General features: G+C 37.5%; 1 protein-coding gene across 2 annotated transcripts in view; it reads left to right on the top strand.

Annotated features, from left to right (window-relative positions):
- The window catches only part of NELL2 (neural EGFL like 2), a 289,076-nt gene that overhangs the window by 251,875 nt on the left and 12,603 nt on the right, over positions 1-24,598 (top strand). For both annotated transcript variants that reach the window (XM_037061082.1, XM_037061081.1), the window contains exons 17-20: positions 9,967-10,107; positions 18,550-18,743; positions 19,897-20,073; positions 22,181-22,405. In XM_037061082.1, the coding sequence (XP_036916977.1) occupies positions 9,967-10,107; positions 18,550-18,743; positions 19,897-20,073; positions 22,181-22,405 (737 nt within the window). The remainder of the gene's footprint in view (positions 1-9,966; positions 10,108-18,549; positions 18,744-19,896; positions 20,074-22,180; positions 22,406-24,598) is intronic.

Genomic DNA, 24,598 nt, shown 5'->3' with positions numbered 1-24,598 from the left:
CCCATCTTGGAGAGATTCAGATTTGTATTGGTCTACTTAATGTGCAATGTCACAGTGTCTATTTAGATGTGGGTTTTTGTTTTATTCATTTGAGAGACAGTATTGTGTGTGAGGTAAGGGTTTGACCTCGGTATTAGGGGTGTCCAAACTTTTGGCATCTCTGGGTCACACTGGAAGAAAAATTGTCTTGGGCCACACATTAAATATATTGTGACACATAATCACAAAAAAATCTCATAATGTTTTAAGTAAATTTATGATTTTGTGTTGGGCCGCATTCACAGCCATCCTGGGCTGCATATGGCCCACAGGCCGCAGGTTGGACACCCCTGAGAGCGTCTGAGTTCAAAACCCAGTTTTGCTCCTCTACACCCTTAAGAGGAATTACTGAGCCCTGGCTGGTGTAGCTCAGTGGATTGAGTGCGGGCCTGCGAACCAGAGTATTGCGGTTCGATTCCCAGTCAGGGCACATGCCTGGGTTGCAGGCCAGTTCCCAGCAGGGGACACACCAGAGGCAACCATACATTGATATTTCTCTCCCTCTCTCCTTCCCTTCCCCTCTAAAGATAAATAAATAAAATCTTAAAAAAAGAGGAATTACTGAAACTCTCAGTGTCTATATTTTTCATCTTTAAAATGGGGGGGCAATAATATTTCCTATATCCTGAGACTGCTGTCAGCACTAAATGAGTAGATAGATGTAGGTAACTGCAAGGAACAGTGGCGGCCACAGGATAAGCCAGGGGTGAGCACTGACCAGCATGTCATGAATTATTACCTGGAGACTTTTGTGGGGCCTTTTAATCTGAAAACTACAGTTCTGGGAAAAGTTTCTCAATTATTATTATTTCTAAAGATATTTTTCTTCTATACATTTTTCTCTTTTCTTGGTAAGAAATGTCTCTTTAATCAGAAGCTTTTATTGTTTTATATTTTTTCATGTAGTTTGCATCTTATAATTTCAAAGATACTATTTCTACTTGATCTTTCCAGCTTTATATTGTATTTAAAACTTTTCAGTTATCATGTTTTTAATTCCCAAGAACTGGCTTCTTACCCTCTGAGTACCACTGTCTATTTTATGGATGAAATAGTCCCTCGAATCTATTTGAAGAAATATTTTAAGTTCTGTTCTATGAGTTATTTCTATTTCCTTCAGGGTTGGTTTTTCCAATGGTGTATCTTGGTGCTCACTTCTGTTGTTATAAACTTTTCCAAAACATTTGTTGTTTTATGGTTTCACACGAGTGTTTTAAGAGTGAATAAACAGAACTTACTTTGAGCTTCCCTAGGAAGCTACCATTTGTTGACTGGCAGGCTGTAATAGGTACACTAAAAGGGAGCCAGCTATTTGCACTTTGAAATCTCTAAACACAGGGACACAGGGGACGTTGTTTCAAAGGAAGACAAATCCTGCACCAGGTGCCTTCATTTCCTTCAGGTGTTTCATTTATTTATACTTTTTTCTACAGAAGAATCGTTCATTCTGGCTTCAGGGGTAATTGCTTTCTCTCAGCAGTTTGCTCAGGGTGGGAGGAGGTAAAGGGGTTGATTATTCATCAGTAGACTTTTAATTAACCCAGCTACTCTCAGCTCCGCGTCTCAGCGCTTTCCGTGGTGTTTCTAGTCCCGTCCGAATCCGTCAGGGCAGACCACTGCCTCATGGGCTGTGGGGCCGCGTGGTTACAGACAGTGCCAGGGCTCTGCCTGCCTTTGCTCTGACTCTCCCAGCGCACCTGTATTCTGTTTTCTAAGAAAAGACAAAAATGTATTGAATTTTCTTTTCTGCTGGTGATGTTTTTCTGTTTGTCTTTGTTTATCCTCTGTTCTTTTAACACAGTGTTTAAAAGATTGGGAGGAGAAGGAGACTTTTTAAATGTTTTTAATCAGAAGTCTTGATCTGCTCTTTTTGTTAAAAATATGTGTACATACATTTATTTCTAATGAGCACATTCTTGTCCATTTTGCATTGTAGCTGATATTTTGACATAAATATTTGAAGTCAATTGGTGTCATCTTACCATCATCCCAGTGAAGGCTTTCAAGCTGACACCCAGCCTGCTTCTCCCCCCACCCTAGCCAGGCACAAAGGTGGCCTGGTGAGCGTGCCATTTAGTTACCTGATATTACAGAAAGGTCACTCATTCATTCAGCAGACGTTTATGAATCTCTAGCAATGTGTTAAGTTCTTCGCTAGGTGTTCTCAAGATATAGTGAAAAAAAACACAGGAATAGGTGCTGACCGTATGGAGCTTACTCAAAATGATAAATATTAAGTTAATACACAAATTAATGCTTCAAACTGTTGTAATAGGAAGGAGCTTTTGGGGGTGAAGGAAATGTTTTACACATTCATTATGGTACTGGTTACATATCAAAACCCACGAGACTGTTGCTAATGTTGGGTTTCGGTCTGAGGATCTAAGGCGTGCCACGGCAGCTACAGTTGATAGCACTGTGCTGTATAATTGGAGTTTGCTAAGGGAGTAGAACTTAACTGTTCTCATGCCACTCCCCGCCAAAAGATAAATATGTGAAGTGATAAAGGCATTCGTTAACTCAATGGGGGATCCTTTTGTACACATACCAAACCAAATCATCACATTGTACACTTTAAATATCTTATAAGTCTGTCAATAATCCCTCAATAAAGTTGGAAAAGTAAAGTTGTTACTTTAAAAAAAAAAGAAGGCAAAAAATTTTAGGAATAAATTCAGGCAAAACATGCATAAGATATACTTTCTGAAACCCACAAAGACTCTAAAAACTATAAAATTGTTAGAGAAAGGGGAAATATATCATGTGTATGGATTAAAAGATCCAATGGTGTGAAGATGTCAGTATTCCCAAAATCAATCTATAGAATCAACACAGACTTTCTCTTTTGCCACTTTTTCTTTTATTTTGTTTTACTGGTGAGAGATTCATAAACTAATAAACAAAAAGCCTAAAGAATTGAGGTCCTTTTGAAAGGGAAGAACAACAGGGAAGACTTTCTGCAGAACTGAAGTTATTCTAATTAAGTCAGTGTAATATTTGTAAGTTTAGAATTAAAAAATCTCATAATAGTTGCTATAAGGGCAACATGGGGTAAAGTATAAAAAAACAATGAGCAATAGGAGATCTAACATAGCCCTTTGAGTAAAAAAGGCTTCCCCAAGAATATTAATTTTAAGGTGAGTCACAGACAGATAAGAAGTAGATAACTAACTTGGTGAGGAGATGAGAAAGAGAGAACATTCTAGGCAATAGGGACACCATATGCAAAGGCTCAAGGAAACAAAGAAATGATAAAACAATAATACTCCAGGAACTACACACACACAGACAACATCAGGTTGTCTTGATCTTTTTTCTCTGCACAGTATGTGCCCAGACATGTGGCACGTGAACTTGTCTGATGTCAACACAGGGGACGTGAAGGAGCCTTGTGTACTGACTAAATAATAAGCATTTGAGCGGGGAAGCATGCTTCTCTATCCCTATTTCCACTGCTTTTATCCCCTAATTAAAATACTTTATTACCTCTCTCTTAGACAATGAAAAACAGCCTCATAAGGACATGAGGTTGCCTCTGGTCTTGCTCAGCCCTGTCTGGTCAACATGTGGGCCCTGCCTGTCTCTCCCAAAGTGTACCTTAGACCTCCTCACCCCACTGTTCACTTTTCAGTGGCTCCCAGTTGTCCACAGAAGCAGCGACATCCTCTGGCCTGAGTGCTACCTATAAAACTGTATTTCCCTCTGCTCCTCTTCACATAATCAAATGTCAAGTAAATATACTTTATAAATGCTGAAGGGTTATTTTAGAGGTGAAGGTGGGATTTACACATGTTATCTTCCTGTTATGAGCCAGGATAGTTAAGAAAAGTAGTTAACAGCAAATTGTTAAGAGAGAGAATTATTTCTAGTTCAAAAACAGGAAACTCAGAGAGATTTAATAAAATATTCAAAGTTACACAGCCAACAAGCCACAGAGCTGGAATTCACTCACATTAAGATACGCACTGAGATCCGGCAAAGCACAAGCTGTTTCTGATTGGCCAGGTGTTGGTGAGAGGCAGCCCAGTGTGGGAGAAAGAGCACTAGTCAGAATCAAGAGAGTTCTGGTCTATTGTGTGACCTTGGACGATGTATTTGCTAAATATAAGGATAAGAATATGGTTGTTGGGAGGGCTAAGTGATATAATGGTGAAATTATGCTTTTTTAAAAGAACAGTCATTAACTTCCTAATTATGAACTATAAAGTAATAAAAAACATGAAATATGCAGTGTCATCACCCAACTTGTTGAGAGGATGTTGTGATTTTAAATATTTATTTACATTTACATTTATTTTTGTTATATTTTATTTTCAAAATATTCATTTGAGAAAATCAATCTTGTAAAATTTTGGACATTTTATGTCTAGATCTGGCAGAATTTTTAAAAACAAAATAACACTCAGATGAGTTTGCGTTCCTTGAGCACTCACATCTATTGAATGCTGAAAGCAGATGCACACCCCCACCCCCAGACCCAAGGGCAACAAAAGAGGGAGGGACATGACCTTGGGATTAAAAGAACGCTGCAGATAATCTAGACAACAAATAATCCACCTGTGGGTAATCAAAAGTTGATTAATTGTTTTGAGAATGTTTTATTGCCAGCTGTTTATTAATATAATGTAGCTACCAGGGCATAAGATAATGATAGAAATAGTCCAAGTACTATTTTTATGAGAAATAATGTCAGGGTTTTATTAATGATAAACAGTTGGAAAGACAGAACTCATTATTTGACTTTGCCATTAAAAATAATGTGCTTGCTTTTAAAAAATTGGATTTTTTTTCTGTATAGAATAGCAACTAATCAGTTTTCTTTTAGCTTTAAAGGAGAGTGGGTTAAACTAATGATTAGGGTCTGTTTTAAGAATGAATAATTCTAGACACTTGCACTTTTTATTGTTCTTAGTTGTTTTATTATGATAGAAATAACTGTCACTACGCATGAGAAAGAGATTACACTGACATCTCTCACTGTGTAAGTACATTCAATTTTACAAGGAAATAATTCATCATGTTCTAAAGTGACCCTTTAAATGCTATGGCAGAAGCCACTTGGGGTAGCCGACTCTGCAGCCTGCGGTCGGCGTGCTCTTGTGGAAGGCCCCCAGCCTTCATCTCCCTACCGGAGGGAGACGAGCAAAATGAGGTGCTGAATGGCCTGTGTGAGCTTCTTAAAATTCATGTATTTTCCTTTCCTGTTTTTCTGCTTGTTAGTTTGTTTTTAATGATCGTCTCAAAACATATGTGCCTCCTAGAAAATCTGTCCTCAACAGCGCCTTCCAGTTTTGTTAGCTAATTTTGATCCCTAGAGTATGACGGCTATTGATGGCTATCATTGCTTGGCCGAGTGTCTTTTGGCCGTTTGATTCTCTGTGCTGTGGGGCAGGATCTTAATATCTCCACGGGCTGGCTGGTCTAAATGTAGCTACTGAAAAAGTTCTAATTGTCCCTCAGAAACCAGAAAGTTCTTCCTCTCTAAGATACAATTCAGTATAATGAAATTATAGATTTTCCATAAAATTTATTTTTGGTTGTTTACATAATGTGCCTACAGATTTAAAAAGTTAGGTCCTTAAAATCAAGACTAAATCATATGAGTTTCTACACTGCTGTACTATCTTTTTGAGTACTTTTATTCAGTTTTGAAAGAAATATGTTCAAACTTGGTGGTTCATAAGTAGAATAAAGTATTGTAATAACGTTTTGCTCCTCTAGGTCTAGTGCTCTCTGTATATCTAACTCAAGTAAAAATTCAGTTTTAACTGACCTAAAGAAAGTACCCAAGAAATAATGTTTTTCAAATTTGTTTACCATTTTCTGTTATTACACAGTATATAGAGCATAGTTTGTGTGCATCCCTGTGTTATAACTCAGTAATATCCACAGTTGTGTATGGGTAAGATATACTTAACTCTTAAATTGTGGGTCAGATTTTAGTTCTTTGCATACTGAGTATTTACTGAGCAACTAAATCCATCAAAGAACTTACAGATGAGGCTGTTTGCTTTATCTCTGACTTTAAGAAGAGCCATCAGCCAGACAAGCTTACCTTCTGGTGAGAAGTGCATACTTTGGCAATTTAAGCACACTTTCATTTCCTATTGACTTTCAACAAAGTAGAAAAGTTTGCATAAACAAATCAAAATGATCAGAAACATGAAAATGCAAAATGAAGCAAAATATTTTATCTGACTAGTTTTACTTCACTATCCTATATGGTAACAAGTACTATGTAATTTGAACTGTAGTATTTGTATGGTGGGGTGCCCAGGAAAAAGTGGAATTATCCTTCAGAGGGTGGGCCTTTTTTGTGATACGGTACAGGCTTCCCCCGCTAGGTGAGAGTTCTAGGAACCCATCTGTATCAGTGTACCTGCTGGTGTTGTTGTGAGAGGCTATGTTCACCTTCATGAATTTTTTTTAAGAATCTTTCAACACGTTTACCCATTTCATGATGGTGATTTACAAGCACATTTGCCCACATAGCAATGAATGTTCAACAGTTTTTGAGCAAAAATGGTTTGACCCTTGTGCCCCACCCTCCCTATTCACCTCACCTCGCCCTGAGTGACGTTTTTTGATTCCTTAACAAAAAATAAAAAGTCCTCAAAGTGAAACATTTGGCAATGTAGAAGAGGTAAAAGCAAAAAAACAGCAGAACTAAAAGGCATCAAAATCAGAGTTCAAAAACTGTTTTGAGCAGTGGGGAAAAGTCTCGAAAGGTGTATTGTATCAAATGGAGGAGTACTGACATTTAAACATATGACAATAAATACACAATTTTTTATAAATGAATTCTGTTTTAGGGGGCTATTTTGTAAACTGAGTCATATTTTAAATAAATTAAGTGATTTCACTACCTAAGGAATTGTTCAGAAAATCTATCTAAAATGTGAATAAATGTTTCATATCTTGGTGTTTTCCAAACTCCATTCATTTGTACCCCCTTCATAATTTTTGTTGTGTTCATATGCCAGTGTTTAATATTGTTTCAGTAATCTGTTTCCCTCTACAAATTTAAATTTTGCTACTGTGCTATTAGTATCACTTGCTGTAAATGGAAATAATTCAAAGACATAAATATGTAGCCATTAAAATAAAGGATATTCATATTATAACCCAACACTATACCGGAGGTAATAAATATATAATATCTTGGAAAAACTGTTCAATATGGTTATAAATTTAGATTTTCATAAACTTAATTTTGTTAAACACTATTTAGATAGATAGTAAACCCAGTCAGGGCAAAAATCACTTTTTGTTGGTGTATCTTTGTTTCTCCAGCACTTAGTACTTGGCTTATAACAGGTATGTAGTAAATAGTGAATGGTAAATTAACAAGTGATGCATATATTTGTGTATTCATCTTCTAAAATATTGCTAAGTAATGATTGCATAATAAAGTAATACTCAGACTGTATATGAAAAATACATTGTGGCCAATATATGTTGTATCCTCGGTCTTCAAAAACTGAGTAATATAACACACAGCAATTCTATTAATCTTAATGAGTATGTTGATAGATCAAGGAAAATTGCTGGATTGTTCATTAAAAGAAGTGAGGTTGAGACAGTATAGGAGTAGGCATTAAGAGTGATGAGAGAAAATAAGATGTGAAAATTGAAATATATACTATATTTTGCCATGTATAATGTACACTTTTTGCTAAAATTTTTGAGGGAAAAATAAGGATGTGCATTATATGTAGGTATAATGATTACATACCACTTGTATTATATGGGTATAATAATCCTGTGTATAATGCACATGAAGTGTGGATGTGCATTATACACAGCAAAATATATGTCATGGATGTCATAGGATTTGAGGTAACCCTACAGCTGTGTACAAGTGAGAAAAAAGGACTAAATTAAAGGCTTAATATAGATGCAAGAGTTGCTTCAGTGGAGCAGGCTCTGTTCCATTAATGGTTACTTCCAAATCACCAACATTAATGACCGAAATCTTCTAAAATGAGATATGCTAAGCATAACACTCTTAGCTTTCTTCCAATAAACTCAGTTGTAAACTTTAAATCCCAACCTATTTCTTTTGTCCATACACTTAAAAATGCTATAATCAATTTTCTGCATCATTTGGGATAGAAGAAAAGACTGTACAAAATTGAATGAGCATAGCATTTTAGTCCCATTTACAATTGGGGTTCATCAGTTAGAGAAGCCTTTGAAATATAAATAGGCAGTTTCATAAAACCTTTGAGGCTTTAGCAAATGGAAGCAATCCGTTTGTATTAGGAAGTCAATGGCTAGCTGACTTGGCCACGAACAATTATCACAACAGTAGTTAACTCCTGACAGTAGGAATTGACTTCAGAAGAGGAGCCACAGAGATAAAAACACTCATAGTTTTGAAATAATGTGAAAATTGAGCAATAATATGAAATATTTATTTATTTTTGGCCTGTTACCTAGTCTAAGAGAACAGTGAAGGAACTCTGAGCTTATCAGAAGTAAATGAAGGATGGCCTATTTCTTCTTTTTTAAAAAAAATGTACTTTACATATTTATTCAAAAAATTTCTTTCAAAGTTGAACATAGGAAAAGAGGAAAAATTTTTTAAATGAAAGGAATATATACTTCCAAGACTTTGGAGTTAGATGAGACTGGACTAGGAAGGAGGCAGATTCTGCTGGGCTGGAGAGGACTGTCTTGCAGGAAGGGCTGTGAAAAACAACTGGATTTCACTTCATCACAAGGGACATCATCGTGCCTGGTCCCTGCAACAGGAAATAAGATGCAGGTTTAGGAAGCACAGGGCTATCAAGATGGCAGTGGGGTGCATGTGACTATTTTTGGCAGCGGCAATGGTACAGTGCCATCAGTTCACTTGGCAGGGCCCATGTCAACCCCAAAGCCCAGAGGTTTGAGAGGAAGGGGGCACTCCATAAGGCAGCTCTGGGAATTAATTTTTCTCTCTATGAGCAAAGGAAAATGCTTGGATGGGGTTGGATGTTCTAATTATGCAGCAAATAGAAAAGGAAAATAAAGGGCTCATCCTATTCATGTATAGTAGTAAGTTACTGGAGGAAGTAATATGAGGTTCAAGATACATAGCTTTCTTTGTTTAGAGAATTTTGCCAATTTTAGCTGGTATCTACTTGCAGGCAACCATGAATGTATAGTTGACCTTCCTAAATCCCATGTAATCCTTTTACCTCATTTACTTCATTTATCTCATATGCTACCTATATGGAAAGGTATTTTTGAGGGTTGAATGTGATAATATATGTGAAACCTATTAAAAAGTGACACAGATGGTATATATTTTCAGAAATATGAAGCATATTAATGCAGGAATGCAGTTGGCATATATTGATGATGAATGATGTATTAGGCTATAATGGGGTTTGCTGATGGTAATAAAAGACCCTAAAAGCTCAGTGGCTGAGAGCAAAAAGGTTGATTTCTTGCTCATATAGTATGTCCCTTCCAAGCCGAGGGGGAATGTGCTCCACACCATCCTTACTCAGGAACTCGGGCTGACCTTCAGAGCCTCTGAACGTCACTGATCATTGTGGTGGGGAAAGAATATATGCACACCCCACACTGAATCTTCAAGGCTCTTCCTAGCAGTGACACATCTCTCCCTAATTAGCTCTAGGAAGCCCCATGGCAATCCTAGCTTGTGTGTAGAAGAGCTGGAAATACTTGGTGAGCAGTGCTAATGGCTGTCACAGATGGTTTCGTCTGCAACAGAGAAGCTGTCTAGATGTTTCTCCTGTTAACAACACCACTACGTTCTTTCTGTATAGCTTCCAGTAACCAGTAGACTTTCGTGGTCTTATGTTTTCTCAGTTCCTAGGATTTGCTGGCACTCAAATGTTAGTACAGTGGCCTTTGCATCTTTGAGATAAGAGCAGTAATTGAATAACGTCTCATTTTTGTTTTCTTTGCCAGACATCGATGAGTGCTCCGATGGCTTCATTCAGTGCGACAGCCGTGCCAACTGCATTAACCTGCCTGGATGGTACCACTGTGAGTGCAGAGATGGCTACCATGACAATGGAATGTTTTCACCCAGCGGAGACTCGTGCGAAGGTCAGTGCAGAGAAGACCTAGAATTTAAGAACTCCTCTTGAATCTGAGGAGTATACAGTAAGATGTAAATAGTAGCCATCGACCTAATCTTTTAGTTGGTGATTTTTGCTGTGTGTTTATACAGCAGTGATTCAAAACATGTTAAAATCTAAGTTGTGCTTGCTAATTATGATCATTTGATTTTTAGATAATTAAGTTTATGACACTAACCCAATTCTTTGTGGATACTTGGAACCATTGAAGGGTGTTTCAGAATGAATAAACCCATAGTAGCAGATAAATTTTTGAACGGAAGCATGCAAAAATATGACCCAAAAAGAGCTAGAAAAATAGATGAGGAACGCAGGATAGAGAGAAAAAGAGGGTAGAAGGAATATGATGATGATAAGGGCAAGTGTAAGATGCACAATACATGCCACTGGGCTACTCCTAACACATCACCAGCCTGGCAAAGGAAGAGATGTTCAGTGACTGTTCCATGTTGCATAGAGAAGATAGGGTCCCTGCTTGAAAGATTTTAATCTCGTAGGAGTGAAAAATTCACCCAGATTATATTCAATTATTTACTATTAATTTTGAATTATTTTCAGTGAATTGGCAAACAACTCTGCTTCTCTACACCTTCTCTTAAGTGGCACAATTTTTAGAGAGCAGGCAGAGCCTAGTGAATAATGGTCAGGGAAACCACCCTCACTGAAAGGACTCACCAACATCCTTCCAGCTAGGCACAGGAATGGAGAAGAAACCTCAAAAAGTCATTAGTTCCTCCATTCACATTTACACCTTCATAGAGTAACAGCCTGAGAGAAAAATGTGGCTAACATGACAAAGTCAATGAAAGCCTCAGAGACTCTAACTTAACAGCCCTTGACACCTAAATGATAAGATGCCTTTTATCCTCGTGCCTCAGAAAGTTTTCACTGGGAGAGCCATGAAGCAGACTTGGGTGACAGATGCCAAGGCTCCCAGCATGCTTTGACAGCAGCTGCCGAGCTCTGGACCTTGAGCAGAGGGCCATCTGAATTTCTCTGTAGGAATGGGAATACTATTGCTTTAGCAGGGGCTAAGACCTGGCATTTGCAAGTAACCCTTAACTGTGTGGTCTGAGGGCATTACCCTGAACTCATTAGTGTTCAAGTGAATACTTCAAACCCTGTGGAGAAAGCCAAGAACCAGATTGCAGTTCAAAAAGCAGATTAAACAGTGTGATTTTCTTCTTCCCTGATAAACTATTTAACCTATATTCTATAACATATTATGAGAAAGAGGTCTTCTTCTGGTCTTTTATTTTAAGTTCACATATAAAGGATGAATATAAATAATGTGATTATAAGTAACTCAAATCATACAGAAATGTGTGTGTGTGTGTGTGTGTGTGTGTGTGTACTGAAAAGGCATCTTTATTTCATCCCCTTCTACCCCATCCTTTCCACTTCTCCTCTGGGGGTAACCTTTGTTTCATTCTGTGAGGTATTTTTGCACACCATTTTCTATGCATCAGAACATGAATAGAATAGACATATACCTCTGCTATCATACATTACATTTGTAATTGTGTTTACTGTGTATTAAATTTGTGATGACACATCTCAAGAGGGCTGTATTACAGAAGCATAAAAAGTTATTTCCAGCCCTGGCTGGTGTAGTTCAATGGATTGAGCGTGGGCCTGTGAAACAACCAACCATGGTTCGATTCCCAGTCAGGGCACATGCCTGGGTTGCAGAACAGTTCCCAGCAGGGGACGCAGGAGAGGCAACCATACATTGATATTTCTCTCCCTCTCTCCTCCCCTTCCCCTCTAAAGATAAATAAATAAACTCTTTTTTTAAAAGTTACTTCCAAATTTAGCAGCTGAAAACAGCAAAAATTATCTCACAGCAGCTTAGGTGTAAGCTTCTGGTTCAAGGTTTCTCATGAGGTTGCAGTTAAGTTGTTGACCATCTTGAAGGCTTATCTGGGGTGGGGTTGGAGGGAATGGGACTCTATTTCCAAGGTCACTCTTATGGCTATTGGCATGCCTTGTTTTCTTAGCACCTGAACCACTCCACAGGCTGCCTCAAGACAGAGGAGTTGGCTCCCCAGAGCAAGCTGCTCAAGAGAGGGCAGGTGCTTAAGACAGAAGTCACAGCTTTTTTATAACTTAATCTCAGATGCGACATTTTACCACTTTGCCCGTATTCTGTTCATTACAAGTGACTCAATAAGTCTACCCCACATTTGAGAGGAAAGGATTATATGAGTCTAAAAATTCAGTGCTGGGGATCATTGGGGGTCATCTTATAGGCTACTTACTGCAAGGGCCATCAGCATTGTGCCATATTCCTACTCTATTTCCTTAGTAACTTTCCCCTGCAACTGCCTGATCCATCCGTTTCATACCTTCTCCTATTTCCTCTAACCTTAGACATCACTTCCTTTCTCTTCATTTTCTGTGGATGCCATCCTTCGTATTTAACTGAGAAAGAAGAGGTACCTCACTTCTGCACCAGGAGCTACACTGGCCGCTCTCGCCTATGTCTGTTTCTGCTGCTTTCACAGAATGAAGCTGCATTTGTCCTATCAAAAGTTAAACCTTCCATTGTACCTTGCAGCTCACCTCCTCTGGCCTCCATGAGGTCTTTGCCCTTGTCCTATCCCCTTTCTCTTTCATGTTATACTCTTTTCCTACTGTATCATTCTCATTAGCAGAGAAAGGACCTGGAGCAGCGCCCCATCTTTAAAATATAAAACAAAAACAAACAAAAAGTAACTTTTCTTGACACTACCAGATTTCCCAAATGTTCCCCCATTTTTCTCCTTCCCTTTAGAGCATTTGAAAGAATTCTCTAGCCTTGTTGTCTCTGCTTTCTTGCTTCCCATGAAGCTTGAGTCCCACTGCTCTAGGGAATGCTCTCTCAAGATTACTAGTGATTTCCATCTAGCCAAACCCATTAGTCAGTTAGTCTTTTACTTGATATCTCAGCCATTTGGCCCAGATGATCGTTGCTTCCTCTTGAAATAACTTCCTTCACTTGGCTTGAAGGACCCCACGCTCCTGGCTTTCTCGTAAACTCTACCGCTTCTCCCTTCACTCACCAGAGGAGAGGAAAACCCTAACAATGGTTTACAAAGACTACATGATGCAGTACTTGGCTTCCTTGACACTCTTAGATAAACCAAACTGGTTCTCTTCTCATGTGGGGTTTTTTTGTTGTTTTTTTTTTTGGTCTGGAAAGTTTTTTTCCCCATATCTTAGCATGCTTCATTTTAAATTTAATTTATATTTCCTCTAAAATGCTTCTCAAGGACTCCCAATTTAAAATAGCACCTTACCCCTGACATTATTCAGTAACCCTGCTTCACTTTTCTTCATACAAGCTATCAGTTCTCCTGAAATGTTTGTATATATTAATTTGTTTCCTTCCTCATTATCTGCTATAGAGCATAAGCTTCAAGAGTCGTAGACTTTCTTTGCTTGTCAGTCATCAGTGACTACAGTCATTCTCACATAATAGATGATATATTTATTTTTCTAATAAAAAGATTGCAATGTGTGATAGACAATATTTTAATTGGAAGTGTGTTAGGAATGTAACCTGTGTTAAAAACGGATACATCGGCCCCAGCTGTGTGGCTCAGTTGGTTGAGCATTGTCCTGTACCACAAAAATATTGCTGGTTTGATCCCCAGTCAGGACCTGTACTTAGGTAGTGGGTTCGATCCCTGGTCAGGGCATATACAGGAGGCAACTGATCAATTATATTCTCTCATATCAATGTTTCTCTCTCTCCATAAAAACCTATTAAAGTATCCTTGGGTTAGGTTTTGTTTTGTTTTGTTTTTTAAAGCAGGTATATAGTATGATTTATTGTCACTATGTTAGAAGTAAATATATGTATAAATAGCAATGATCAGGACAAAACATAATTAGTACATTTGTGAGTGTTCAGAAAATAACAATGAAAATTAGACTAGTCATTAAAGCAATACATAATAAAATTGAAGATAGGGAAGTAAAATATTCTATGAGATGCTTACAGAGAAAAGGCTTTTCAAGGAAATGCCACAAACATAGGAACAGTGGAAATTGTTATTTAAAAAAACCCACACAATTCCAGAATGATGATTCTTCTGTTATCTTCCATTAGAATTTAATGATTATCACAAAAAATACACTACTCTTTCAGAAGACAACGTGCTCTGAAGGATTCTTTCAAAGGAACCCACCTGTGTTATATATAAAAAAAGACTAAAATGCTCCTTCTAAACATCTATCCATTTACTGCACTTTCAGTGATTTGTAGAATTGTAGGTGGCATTAGTTTGTAGAAGGCTGCGGGTTGAAGAGTATGATCATTTCTGAGCAGGTGCCGTGTGTCTGCTATGAACAACAACAACAAAAGCACTTGGAGGCCGACAAAGCCACAGCGGTGCGTCTCCAATCACTGCGAAGTATACGATTCATGCTTGAAGACATCGACACATAACTGTGCACTATTTCACTATTGTTTAGGCTTCGGCTGTGTAACCTACAGCACACATGCTTATAACCTGCATCTGTACAAAGCGCATGTTGTTTTGCTGAGCCCTTTGTCTCCGAGGTGTAGACATTAAATCCCAGGTGACGTGCTAGAGTAACACTTTTCTTGTCCGTGTCACCATTGTTACTGCGTCCCTAAATTGGTCCTTCCCTGAGCATAAGGCTGAGTTTTTTCTCACATACTATTCTATTTTCATGTTCCCATTTCACTTCATTGCTTTGATTTCAGGATTATCTTTAAGCTTGGTGAGGTTTTTTGAACTTGTAAGGTGAAAAAGATGTTTATAGGATAGGATCTTTTTAGCATTATGTTCAAACTAAATACTAAAAATTATTAAACTGAATCTAAAATAAGGACAAAATGAAATGAATCAGTCCAATTCATATGAATATATAGTTACTGAATATATGCATTGGTACCTGGAGGTGCTTTGCCAGGCATCCACTGAACACCAATATGAAGGAGGGTGGTCCCTGCTCCCAGCTTGTAGAAGAGATAAAATATGTAGAAAACAAAACCTGTTAGACTGGATAGAATGTGGTAGATTTTTTTTAATAAAGAGGAAAGCTACAAGGTTAAAAATCATAAATACTTGAGAAAAATATAAATTCAGGACTGTGAAGAAACAGAGAAATCATTTCCTGTTTGGGATCAAGAAAGCCTTGAGTGTCTAGCTAGCATTTCTTGTAGGGCTTCAAGGATGGAGTGGTTATTGGCAAGTCGAGATAGGGAAAGAGTGCCAGGGAAGGAAGTCGCTTTAAATGGCTCACAAAGAAGTGTAAACTGGAGTCAGAAGGACAATTTTTGAGAAAGGGGATGGTGAAAGTATATTTGCACTGAATTTGTATTTCAGCCCAGTCCGTTTTCTGAACCCTAGCCCCATATATCCGATTACTTACTGGACAGCTTTTCCCTTCCCTTGGAAGCCCAGGGAAAGTGTAATTCAATGTTCTAAACAAATTCTTGTCTTTCCTCACCCCTGTCACCACTTCCACTCCTCAGCAAAACCTTGCTTTTCTCTCTGTAAATATTATCAACCACATTTTCCAGTCTAGAAATCTGAACATCATTCATGATCCCTCCCTCTCCCTAATCTTTGTAGCCAGCAAATCACTAAGTTACTTTAACATCATCATTTCTTTCTTGGATGATTCTGTCTTTGTTATTTCTTTCTATGCTTCCCCAGTGCCACTGGTCAGTACAGCATGGGGTTTAAGAGCACAGATCTGGAGCCGGTTGGTGAGGGTTCTCACGTGGGCTCCCTGTACCTTACTGACTGGTGACCACGGGGAAGTTACACAACATTTCTGTGCCTCAGTGTCATGATCTGTGCAAAGGGGGTAATAATTGTACCCACCACTGTTGTGGTGAGGATTAAATGAGCCTTTATGTGAGAGTACGTGGGATCTGGTGGTACCAACTACCATACAAGTATTTGATTTTATGGTGTGATGATCCCTTGCCTGGACTACTGAAAGAGCCTGCTGATTGATCTGGCTTCAAATTCTAATCCACTCAAATTCCTTTCCCAAGAGGAAACCAAAGGAAGCTTTCTAAAGAGGATATCTGATTGTGACTTATTTTTTGCAATTCTGTAATATGAAATTATAGCATTTTATGATAAATTTCAAATTTGTTAGCCTGGCCTTTACCTGGGCCCTGAGTGCCTCTTTAGCTGCATTTTTATGTGCTCTGTGCTCCCTGGACGATCAATCGTCCCACATCTCAGTGGCTCTAAATGCTGTGGCTTCACACATACACGTGCCTTGATTAGACTACTTCTTCGAGTGGCTAGAGCTTATTCAGAGTTTAGTGGCCACACCTGGGGAATGTGTATGTTGGCAGAAGACAGGGCCAAACAGAACTACCAAAGAATCATGTGCTAAAAAGTGAGTAAAGAAAATTTATCAGGGAGAGGGAATAAACTCTCAAGTGCTGCTGCTGGATCACGTTAGATGACAGCTGAGACTTGATCACTGGATATAGCACAATTATTTTTGTAATCATTCACTAAAGGAGTTATCAATATTTTTAAAGTTAGAAATTTTGTATACTATAGTAGGTTTTCAAAGAAGAATATAGAAGCAGAATATAAACCCTTTATGCATATGCTATAATAAAATTATATGTAAAGTTGAATTCCAAAAAGCCTATAACACCATTCAATTGAGAATATTCTTTGCAGTGGGAAACCCAGTGGAGAGAAGCAGAAAAGACAAGTTCAAATTAATTCAAATCCCACTGGGCAACAAAAGGCGATGATTAATCCACTATGATATTTCTGTCTGTGCATTTCTCTATGCATGACAAGTGCACGTCAACCATTGTTGTGAGCAACATTTTACTCTCTTTTTTTATTATACGTGTTCTTTATTTAAGAGCATGGATGTCCCTGGATATCTCTTCTTTGTCTTCTGCAACAAATCCAAGCCCTCTCTCTGCCTGATAAAGCTCTGATATAAGGAAAAAAATTACCTTATATCAGAGCTTTCATTTTAAATGTCAGGCAAAATTAAAAGATTGTAGATATTGTAAATATTTTTTAAATATTTAAAAATATTTTAAAGTATTCTGATATTGGCCTTTTGATCATAGTCTATAATTATAAGCAGCATTGTCCTCGGCAAGTCATTCTATTAATATAGTTCATCACAGTTTTAATAAAAATCTTTTCAGCCATTGACTCAATTTGCTGGTTTTGTTGAGGTAAGAACTAATAAACAATCAAGGTAAGTAGAAATACATCATGTAGCTTATTTTCAGAAATTGGCATATAACAGAATTTAAGTATTTAAGATTTTAAATATAGCTAAACTATAATGTTGACTAGTCCATGTCTCCAATATTGTTGAAATCAAACCACTTAAGAAAAATATTTACTAAACTCCATTTTTAAAATTGTGGAGTAAAATCAATGTAGATTTCTCCCACTTAAAAGTAATATATTCTGTCTTCTCTCTAACCCACTTTTCCTGTTATAATTTATTTTTTTCTTTCTTGGCCTCTACTCAGTGGAAACAGATGAAATGGGGTGGGGGGAAACTGCTTATCCCTGAAATGTATTTTGGCTTGTGACCTTTAAATGATGGGGATAAATAAAATGAACCGTGTCTCCTCCTATGGCCCTGATCAGGGCAAATTCCCTGGCCAGGGTATTCGCTCTTCACCTGTATGGAAATGCTTTAGGCTGTGATTGTCATGGACTGGGTGAGGGCAGGTGAAGCAGGGGCAGCCGCCATCTGAGTCAGGCAGGAGATGAAATGATCGTCTGAAATGGAAAAGTTAAGAAGTGGATTCTTCGTGAGAGAATGGCGATTGCTGGCGGTGCCTTGCCCTTCTGTGGGGGAAGAGCAGGGTATAAGGATGGTGCGGCAATTCCCAGGCTGTCAGGGAAGAACAGCTAAGCAGAACGCTGAAAAGAGCTTACATGTGGCTGACATGGCTGTGAGAATTGGGCTCGAAATTGAATAAAATGCCTCAGGGTTCCCATGACATTTTATCTCCCACTAAGAAAGGGTTTTCTGCTTGTACTGTTTTGACATTGATGATGATTTCCTCAATAAAAAATCATAGGCCCTTTTAGAATTTCCACTGCCAAACTGGTTTTGTTTGATAAATTGACTCTCATTCTTAACTCTCAAAAAATATGTTTCATAAAGCCTAATAGTATTTACAGAGATCTAAAAGTCAAAAATATAAGCAAGGTTATTTGGTGTCCGAAATCAAACATGATAGTATTTTCCTGGGAAATCCGTAGATGATTAACTTTGCTTTAGTCAGCAATTGATAACAAATGCATGCCAGTAGGATGAAAATTAATTTATGTGTGACGTCAGGAGACAATTTGCCTGACTGCAGTCATTTGAAACCGAGTGTATTCTAAGTACATTGGCTGCTGTCTTTTTCTTCTTTTAACTATAGATATTGATGAGTGTGGGACCGGCAGGCACAGCTGTACCAACGATACCATTTGTTTTAACTTGGATGGTGGATACGATTGCCGATGTCCTCATGGAAAGAACTGTACCGGGGACTGCATCCATGATGGGAAAGTTAAGCACAATGGTCAGATTTGGGTGCTGGAAAATGACCGGTGTTCTGTGTGCTCATGTCAGGTTAGTATAAGTAAAAAAACTTAGTCATTTTTATTGAGGTATAATTTGCATATATCTCAAGGGACCAGCTTAATGAACTTAGAAAAATCTGTATGTCTATTTAACAACAGTAAGTATTAACAGAACATTCACCTACCCAAACTGTTGCCTCTGTTTTTTTCTTGGTCAGTCCCATGCCCCAGCCCCAAGCAAGCACCATCTCCAGTCACTAAAGATCAAATGCATATTTTTTAGAGCCTTATATGCATGGAATCATATAGCACATGTTTCTTGTGTCTGGTTTCTTCCTGTCAGTGTTATGTTTTTGACATTCATTTATATTCATGGCATACACGTATATCAGTAACCCATTTCTTCTTGTTCTTGAATAGTGTTTCAGTATATGGAAATACCACAATGTGTTTATTTGTCACATGTTGCTGAAATCTTGTTGCTAACTATTCTATTGTTTTCATAGTCACAATATCACATTTTGGCGAATGCATAAATGAAGCCAGAATGGATGTGCTGTGGCCTAGGAGTGAAAAATACCTATTGGGCTATATCTGAATTTTAGAGAGATGTTCATGTGCACCACTGATAATAGTGACTTAAATTTTAGTTAAATGAGCAATGCTGTGCACCAAAGGCTCAACTATTATGAAAGAAATTGATAAACATTTATACAAAAACATAAGGTTTCAAATATTCCATAAACTTAATAACATGTAAGACTTGTTGACTAGCTACCAAATATATACACCTTCACACAAAACAAAATTTAGTTAGCGTTCAAATTACTGTCTTAGTAAACTAGTGCACATGCACTTATACACACACAGACATTTATACACACATAGGGACTGTGTAGTACTTATAGATTTATTCAGGCCATTTCTGTACATTTTCTTTTTAGCCAAATAGTTTGTGGAAAGGAAATCAGAAGTTCTCCAGCTTGGGCAATTTCTGTATGTTAGCTACAAAATGAAACTTTAAAGCCAATCAGTTATATTGGAGAAACAGTGCAAATTATCTCAACTTTTAAATCAACTAAAATTTTATGTACATATTATATGTAAATATATATATATGTACACACATGTACAAACACACATATGTTAGTATATTGAAAAGTGGAGGCTTTTGGTAACTGCTGTTCTTCCTTGTCATACAGAATGGATTTGTAATGTGTCGTCGGATGGTCTGTGATTGTGAGAATCCCACAGTTGATCTTTTTTGCTGCCCTGAATGTGACCCGAGGCTTAGCAGTCAGTGCCTCCATCAAAATGGAGAAACCTTGTACAAGAGCGGTGACACCTGGGTCCAGAATTGCCAACAGTGCCGCTGCCTGGTAAGTTCAGCTACATGAAGTTTAGGAAGAGTTTAGACCCAGATTCTAGATAGGAAAGCAACCTGGCTCTCTGCCCTCTGCAAGTACTCATTGTCCAGCTGTAGTGTCAGCAGTTAGGAAAAAGTGAGCGTGGTTAGGATGACCAGATGGCCCTGTGAGGTCCAGACCTGGGAAGGATGTTCCAGGGTGGACATGATGCACCACGTTGTGTTTCTTTCCAGGAATACGTCCGGAGCTCAAAGCAAAAGACCCTCCCAGCCTACTCAGTCTCTTCCAGCAAAGCTTACTTAGACTGCAGCATCTAGAGCAGATACTTAATGGCACATATTGGAGTGGCCAAAAAGTTTATTTGTTTTTTGTCTGTAAGATGGCTGTGGTAGCACTTAGTTGCCTTTAACTTCATTTGAAACAAATTTGTTAGATTGTATTGTGACAGCTGCCATATCAGCCTGCATTAAAAAAAAACTTCAAAATTGGCAATTTTTTGCTGCCATTTTAATAGTGAAGACAGAAGAAAATATGCAACATTTTCCGCACATTATGCTTTATTATTTCAAGAAAGGTAAAAACACAACTGACATGCAAAAAAAAAAAACAGATTCATGCAGTGTATGGAGAAGGTGCTGTGACTGATCAAACGTGTCAAAAGAGGTTTGCAAAGTTTCATGCTGGAGATTTCTTGCTGGACGATGCTCCACCCTCAGGTAGACCATTTGAAATTGACAGTGATCAAATTGTGATCAAATTGTGACATTAATTGAGAACAATCAATGTTATACTATGTGGGAGATAGCCAACATACTCAAAATATCCAAATCAATAGAATTATTGGTGAAAATTAAAAATGTGTCATTTATGAAAAAAACCATATGGACTTTTTGGCCAGTCCAATAGGAAGCACTCACTAAATGTTTATTACGAATATGACAATGGCATTCATGAAAATAATCATTTTTTCCAAGTAGAACTTTTGTTAATCTACTTCTGTCAGTTACACTCAGACTTAAAAAAACAAAATCAAAACACTTTTCTTTCCCTCTAAAGATCGTTACTGTCAGATCGTTACTGATCGTTCTGGTGGGAGCACGTGGTTTTACACATGATATGGATATGTAATAAGTGTTTATTAGAATGTTAGAATTGAATGTCTGTGTGTATTTATGAGACTTCTCCTGGAAATAATAGATAAAAAAGAAAGTATAGACTTGATTAAGAAAATGTGGTCTTTTTTCCATTTGACCAAGGGTCTTCTTTCTTTCTAGTGGTACAAATGGAAGAGAAGAATTTGGCCTATGTGTCTGTATAGAAGAAAGTTTCACAGACACTACTTTTAAAGTTATGGCTAGTTTTCTTTCTGTTTGTGAGGATATTTTTAAGGCAGTACTTTTTTGTTGCTTCCTTTTTATACTTTCAATCCAAAAATCAATTGAAAGAGCAAGGTCAGTTTCTGTGCCTGAAGGCGGCCTTCATCTCCAAAATCCTGAGATTCAGAATTACAGAGAAAATAGGAAACAGGTAGGAACTGCATTTTAGAAAGATCCAATTCATATTTTCCAATTCCAATTTTCTCATGTGGAATAAAAAAAACTGAAATCAGTTCCTAATTTTATTTCCCCCCCAAGTTCCTATACTGAGAAACGTATAAATGAACAAAGAAAAACTATCAAATTCCTTTCATATTTCACTTTATTTTCTCATAAAAGGGCAAAAGTTTCTTTTATGCAGAAGGGAATAAATGAGAAATTAGGGGAAATATCAAAAAAATTTAAAGATTGCATAGGCAAAAAGTTAATTAAAAACCTCTTCCATTGTGAATAATTCCCTTTTTTCATAGGAAAGATAGGGGCATACAAACTCGATTGTTTAAGAGACTGTTTTTTGCTTTTGTTTTATTGTTGTTTTTGTTTAATCATTGAAGGCCAGATTAAACTTCAGCTGCAGCATAGATATCTTCACTTCGGTAGCAAGATGCACAGCTTTGAAAGTCTGAGTATAAATGTCTGTCAGATACGTGCGTGTGCAGTAAACACCGCGCTCCCTCCCGCCTGCCTCCTTCCCGGTCCTCCCCTCCCCTCCCTCTGCCCTTGCAAATCTGCTTTCCTTACAGCAAGGGGAAGTAGACTGTTGGCCCCTGCCTTGCCCAGAGGTGGAGTGTGAATTCAGTGTGCTCCCAGAGAGTGAGTGCTGCCCTCGCTGTGTCACCGACCCTTGCCAGGCTGACACCATTCGCAATGACATCACCAAAACTTGCCTGGATGAGATGAACGTGGTTCGCTTCACGGGCTCCTCTTGGATCAAACACGGCACCGAGTGCACTCTGTGCCAGTGCAAGGTAAAGGCAGTTAAATTCAGGTAGGGCGCACTTGGCCAGCTGCTCCCAGGACTCGGAGACATTAATGTGCATAACCTGGCCAATGGGAAGCATTTTATTGCCTACTTGCTGTTCAAAGAGAGGTGGGAGAAGTGGTAATCAGCATTGTTAACGCCTCGGCTGAATGTCACGTGCATTCTTTAGTGAGCTGGCTGCCAGAAGGGGGCTTGTGGTCAGAAGCTGGAATGATCAGTTATTTCCATCACCAGAAGAGATACAACCCACTTAAATTGCCCTGAAGTGCCTAACTGTGCATGCATTGAAAAAAAGAGAAAAGAAAAAAACTTACAACAGTTAACTTTGTTTCTTCCTTCATAATAGAGCACAACATTATTTTATTGATTCTTATCAGCCTTTTTGTGAGGTTTGTAAGATGTATTGACAAAGTAGGTATATTACATTTTCCAAAGTGGAAATCAATAAGCAAAATGGGCATGTTTCTTGGTTTGTTGTGATCAGTTACATTGAGCTGAAAATTTTAAGATCTGTTATTTACCATATTTTAGCCCTTCAGTTGGACAAAAATCATTATAGAGATTTTTTCTTCTTATTAGAGAGCATTGTGCCTCTTCAATAAGAACAAAATACAGATAACATAGACATAGTTTTCATAAGTAGTGACAAAGTTGAAAGTAGTCTTCTTTGATTTTTATTTTTACAAGCATTTGATTTAGAGGCCATTGTTCTTCATAGTCATAATTTTGGAAGGAATGTTAAAACTAAAAAATATGGAACAATTAACAACAAGAAAGCAAAGATGTCAAATTCTTCCTAGCATTGCACAGCCAGATATGTACAAGTGCTCTTTTTTTAAGTGAGCATTTTCGTTTAAAAATAATTTCCATAGAGCAATTTAATTCAGATTCACTTAGTACAAATTCTTACTAGAGTGGCTTGATGTAACAGGACAATATAAAGTGGTTTAAGCCTTAAGATACTATTATCTATTTCAACCCAAAATTTCTAGCTCTCTTAGTCATGCAATTTACCAATCAAGCAAAGTTTTTTGAGTGAACATTTAATGCTATTTTCTGAAAATATGTTGAAAATTTTGAAAGTTACTACTACTAAAAAGTTACCATAATATATATGCAGTATTATTCTAATACATATTTAATGAGTACATTTAACAGCTCATATCTAAAAACTTCAGCATTAATGACCAACAGGGAAATACTTTCTGACATTTAGTTACCAAATAGAATCGAGTCCCCTTTTACTCTTACTCTGTTAGATTGTTGTCCTGAGTAGTGACAACAAAAATATATACCAGGTAATGGAATTAAAAAACACACCAAATATGGCTCAAACAGATACTTCCAATAAGCAAACTGCTTTTGGTAGTAGGCAGTGTTTTCTGGAGTAAAGAGAGTGAAGAAGCTTGTCATTAAACAACTAATTGGATTGTTTGGCTCAGACATGGATCTCCAACATGGCTAGGATACATGTTAGGAATGTATCCCAGAAAGTGTATTTTGGCATTAAATTAATTTTTTGTCAGGTAACTACTGATTCTCAGAAGTTACTATTGGGTTGACCAAAAAGTCTGTTTAGTTTTATTCATAAAATAAAAGATATTTTTCATTTTCACAAATAACTTTATTGATTTGGGTATTTTGAGTATATCAGCTGTCTCCCACTATTGACTTCTAGTAGGTAGAGACCAGGGGTGCTGCTAAACATCTTCCAATGCATAAGACATCCCCACAGCAAAGAGTTATTTGCTTAAAATATCAATAGTACCAAGAACTTTGCAAACCATTTTCAACATATTCAATCAGTCTACACCACCTTCATCATACACTACACAAATCCTTTTTTGCATTTCAGTTGCATTTTTACCTTTCTTGAAATAATAAAGCATAATGTGCTAAAAATGTTACGTGTTTTCTGCTACCTTCAAAATTAAAATGGCTGCACGAAGATTCACCAATTTTAATGTTTTTTAATGCAAGTTTATTTGACAGCTATCACACTACAATATAAAAAGTGTTTTTAATAAAGTTAATGGCAACTAAGCAGAATTCTGGTCACATTGGTGGCATAGGCAGGTGTGGCTCACCTCGTCCCAAATCTGCATCAAAATTACAACTACAATATGGAACAACCATCACTCAGAACCATCAGAAATGGAGTTGAATGAAAGTCCAACAA

Source organism: Sturnira hondurensis, unplaced genomic scaffold (assembly GCF_014824575.4).
Source record: "Sturnira hondurensis isolate 20B ecotype Veracruz unplaced genomic scaffold, ASM1482457v3 Scaffold0013190, whole genome shotgun sequence".
Taxonomy (NCBI): domain Eukaryota; kingdom Metazoa; phylum Chordata; class Mammalia; order Chiroptera; family Phyllostomidae; genus Sturnira; species Sturnira hondurensis.
This window is presented reverse-complemented; position numbering and strand designations above follow the sequence as displayed.